This window comes from Quercus lobata, chromosome 2 (assembly GCF_001633185.2).
Source record: "Quercus lobata isolate SW786 chromosome 2, ValleyOak3.0 Primary Assembly, whole genome shotgun sequence".
Taxonomy (NCBI): Eukaryota; Viridiplantae; Streptophyta; class Magnoliopsida; order Fagales; family Fagaceae; genus Quercus; species Quercus lobata.
The window spans coordinates 95,391,370-95,395,435 of NC_044905.1; the positions used below are offsets into that span (position 1 = coordinate 95,391,370).

Here is a 4,066-nt window from a genome sequence, read left to right on the forward strand (position 1 = left end):
TACAGTCAAAAATAATTTTACAAGCGGTCAAATTCTTTTCGATTCTCATCATTTAGGTTTATCAAACTCCGTTAGCATCATTTTTTTTACATAGCAATAATAAGCTACATTTTTACAAAATTCTCATTATTTCTTATGTGAGGCCTGACATCATATTTTACTTGCCTACAAATCCCCTTATATCGAATAATTTGTATTTCTGACATTTTCCCAAAAAAAAAAAAAAAAATTCTTGGTGGGCCCTTCATTTTCTCAATGGAATGGTATGACAGTATCATTATTCACCGTACGAACCGGAGTGAAAGCCCGAGCCATTCCTTATATTCCAAAATTTTTTCAATCAGAGCCCACCATCGTTTCTCGCTCAATTGCTCTCCTTTGATCGGACCACTCATGGCGGAGGTACTCTCTCTCTCTCTCTCTTTCTCCTCTGTTCTGTTTGGTTGCCGAGAAACCTCAAGAAAATAGGTTAAAGTTATTTGTTTTGTTTTTTTTTTTTTTTAGGGGTCATTTCAAAGTCTGAAACTTTGTTGGCTCATAGTGATTGCCGATTGGAACTTTCATTTCACTTCCATAATTTTATGAATCTACGCTTGTTTGGTTGTTCTTTTCTTTTAATTTTTTCTGGGTATTATTTAATACTTTCTAGTGTTTGTTAAAAAAAAAATTAATATTGAATTATTGGATGCGTGAGTTTTTTTTTCCCCTTAGAAGTTAAGATTTCTGAGATTATTGATTCAAAAAACAAAGGAATAGAATTCTGAGATTAGAGTGAATTTGGTTGAAACTGTAGTAATATTATATGGGTTTGATTTGATTTAAGTTGGGGCTTGTAGTGGTTGTTTATTGCCATAGACTTCATAGAAAATAACTAAGATTGAAATGCACAACATGGTCTTAGTATTTTTTATGGTCATAGGTTCTAGGATTCAACCAATTTTTCTTAAAATTGTCAAACTGGAATTGTAGATGGCATTTAAGAAATGTGTGTGCTTTTCAATCTGCTAGAGTTTTTATGTCCAATTGCAAGGTGGTCTGTAAATGATTTACCAACTTTTTCTGAATGCTGTGAAGTCAAGATTTCTGTGAATTGACTCTAACAACTGTATGCATCTCCATGGCCTTTTAGAGATGTTACAATTGTTTTTGAAATATATAATGCTGGGTTAGCAATTTGAAAGTATTGTTATATGGTGCTGGTGCATTTATTCATGTTTCTAAAAATGCATATCTAAATATAAAAACAAAGTGATACCCACTAGAATGTCATATGGATCAGAAGTGCTTAAGTTTAGATATGTTTTCAATACTCATGTATTGGTCTAAATACTGAGTTTTATCAACCTTTTGTGACTATAGTGATTAGCTTGTGATAAGTTAATCGTTTTTCATTTTTTTTGGTCTCAGTTGTTACATATTTTTGACTTATTCAATGTTTCTGCTATTTACTCTCAGATTGAAGTTGAACTGAAAACAGCCCCTGCTGATTTTCGATTCCCTACAACAAATCAAACCAGACATTGTTTCACACGCTACGTTGAGTTTCACAAGTACATTTTACTAACTTTCAATTGGGTTCAACAAAACACTGGCAGAGTTCTTTTTATTTATGAAAAAACAATTTCAACTGCAGGTGCTTGGCAGCAAAAGGTGAAGAGTCTGGTGCATGTGAGAAATTTGCCAAGTATTATCGTTCTCTTTGCCCAGGTGATTGGGTAAGTAGTCTAGCTTTGCAACTGGCAAAAACATTTCTTAATTGTGCACTTATTAAATACCAGAATTTATGGCAACATTTTTAATAAAGAGATTAGATTTTTTAAAGTCATGAAGCGTGTTATGAAGCATAACTTACAGGTTCTCAAAAAAAAGAAAAAGAAAAAAAAAAGCATAACTTACATAATCACTCTTTTTTGAACTTTTCTGCTCTGGTTCATCTTAGATTGTCCAATAAGGAGACCATATTCAGTTAGCAGTTGGTGTTACATTTAACTTATCAAATTGTAAGAATCTGGGATGTTTGAATAGCTTGATGAAACAAAGTTAAACTATTGCTAGTATGTACTTTATACCTCCTTCCAATTGACAATCCAAAACCTCTTTTCCATGTCAACTGTTAAGTTACTTTTATGCCTTCTGTACCTCGCCTTTCTTCCTTTAATAAGTTTACAGACACACAAATTCACAACCTTTTTCACAATCTTCTGAGGTGTCTTGCCACTATAGACCCATGTGAAAGTGGCAGCAAGTTGTGAATTTGTGCATTGTAGAAGAACCAGTCTTCGTTAGCCCTTAGGTATCATAAAATATTTTCTTTTGATCTGTATAGATCAAGTCAGTTAACCTTTTCTAGTATTATAGTCAATCTAAGATGCTTATAGTCCTCTTTTTGCTCTTATTTCAATATTTATGTACTCAATGTCCATGCATCCTGACATTTGCACTTTCCACAAATTTATAATGCACTGCAAGGGGTTTTTCTTTGAAACAATTATGGTGAAGATTGCTTATAACTTCATGCCTTTTAGGACGTACTGGTCAATTGTTCAAGAGCATTGTAACTTTGAAATTGTTGAGATATTTCACGGGTGACAAGTCATTGGTATACATGATCAAACATCATGCCCTTGAAGTTGAAAATTTTTGTACTTGATAATTTAGTGGGGACAGAGTTGTGAGGATTATGGAAGGATGTAGAAAATGGTGGGAAGTTTGGATCCAGTTAAGATTTATTTTAGGTCTAAGAATCATTCATAGTCTTTTGTTCCCTAGATCCTCAGTATTGTGTTCTACACCAAAATTACCATTGAAAGCTTTTTATAATTTAAAATTCAGTAGCTTGGACAAAAGTTGTCTGTCTTTGAAGAACCATAATGTCCTTTGGTTGTTCTTTTCTATTCTATCATCTTCCATACCATAATATCTCTTACCCTGTATATTTTCTGCAGTCCTTGAATTGGTAATCGGTTGCATATGGAATGGAAATCTAAACCATTTTACCATGTTTTGATCTGAAATTGCTGCAGGTTGAGAGGTGGAATGAACAGAGGGAGACCGGGACTTTCCCTGGGCCTCTTTGATGTCACAACAGTGCCTTGGACGGTCCTTCTGTAACTTGATTGCTCTTTTCTTTTCCTTCAAGTTATTTACAATGTCTTTCATCTGATCCTAGTGGAATAATAAGGCACCAATTGAATTTCCTTCTAGTTTTTTGAACATTAATCTTTTATTATTGCTTGGATTATTTTGCTTCAGAACTTGAAATGACTGGTGCCATTTATTAATGTCTGAATTTGGTTTGAGCGGATACTGTTCTATCTTCACATATTAAAAACATAACCCTAATTGGGTTAGTTTGTTTTTCTTTAACCTAGAATTGAGCCAAGCTGGTTGGTTCTTAAACATGCATATCTAATTAATGTAATGACCCTAATTAATTCGATGATAGAGTTCGAAACCAGACAAAATTAAACTAGGATGAGAATCCTTGTCCTTTGAAGTTGAACCCTGCATTTGCAAGATGACTAATTGTTCAACAAAGGAATAGGCCAGAATCTGTGTGGGCCTAACCATGCCAAAGCAAAGCCATTGAGATCAGGTTAGATTGATTTGTGAACTCTTAAAGGGAAGGCGTATGTATAAATAAAGAACAAGTAAAACAATCTGAGGTACATGGAGTTAACTAGCACCAAGCTATGAAAAGAGAGAACATTGGCATATATCAAATTGTGGGGAAAAAAAGAAAAAAACCCTCATAATGAAATTTCGTGCTTATGTGTCATCTCTGTGAAAAAAAAGCAAAGAGTCTTAGCTGATTTCGATATATAAGACTTGTCTAGATTCTACATGAGAGACTGCCAAACTAGAGGGCGTACCCATACAGTTCTCCTTTTGAGGAAATAAAGAGAAAGCAGATTATTTTCTGGCTATTCAAATGTGTCTACATGTGTTCTTTTCTCCACATCTATGGCTCTATCTATAAAGGATCATCATGACTTGTTATGGAAGACCATTTTCGAAGATCCTTCTTGTCATGATTGATGAGGAATAATAGTTGCAACTATTGACA

General features: G+C 33.9%; 1 protein-coding gene across 1 annotated transcript; it reads left to right on the top strand.

Moving 5' to 3' along the window:
• The first annotated feature begins 270 nt into the window (after nt 1–270).
• LOC115977341 (cytochrome c oxidase subunit 6b-2) lies at nt 271–3,366 on the top strand. Its single transcript, XM_031099157.1, has 4 exons — nt 271–402; nt 1,456–1,550; nt 1,634–1,715; nt 3,024–3,366. The coding sequence occupies exons 1-4, from the start codon at nt 394–396 to the stop codon at nt 3,075–3,077; spliced, it is 240 nt and encodes a 79-aa protein (XP_030955017.1). The 5' UTR covers nt 271–393; the 3' UTR covers nt 3,078–3,366.
• The last annotated feature ends 700 nt before the right edge of the window (nt 3,367–4,066 follow it).

Coding starts and splice junctions, on each gene's coding strand:
- LOC115977341 (XM_031099157.1), top strand. Junction 1,551..1,633: donor CGCTACGTTGAGTTTCACAA/GTACATTTTACT, acceptor TTTCAACTGCAG/GTGCTTGGCAGCAAAAGGTG. Junction 1,716..3,023: donor CTCTTTGCCCAGGTGATTGG/GTAAGTAGTCTA, acceptor AAATTGCTGCAG/GTTGAGAGGTGGAATGAACA.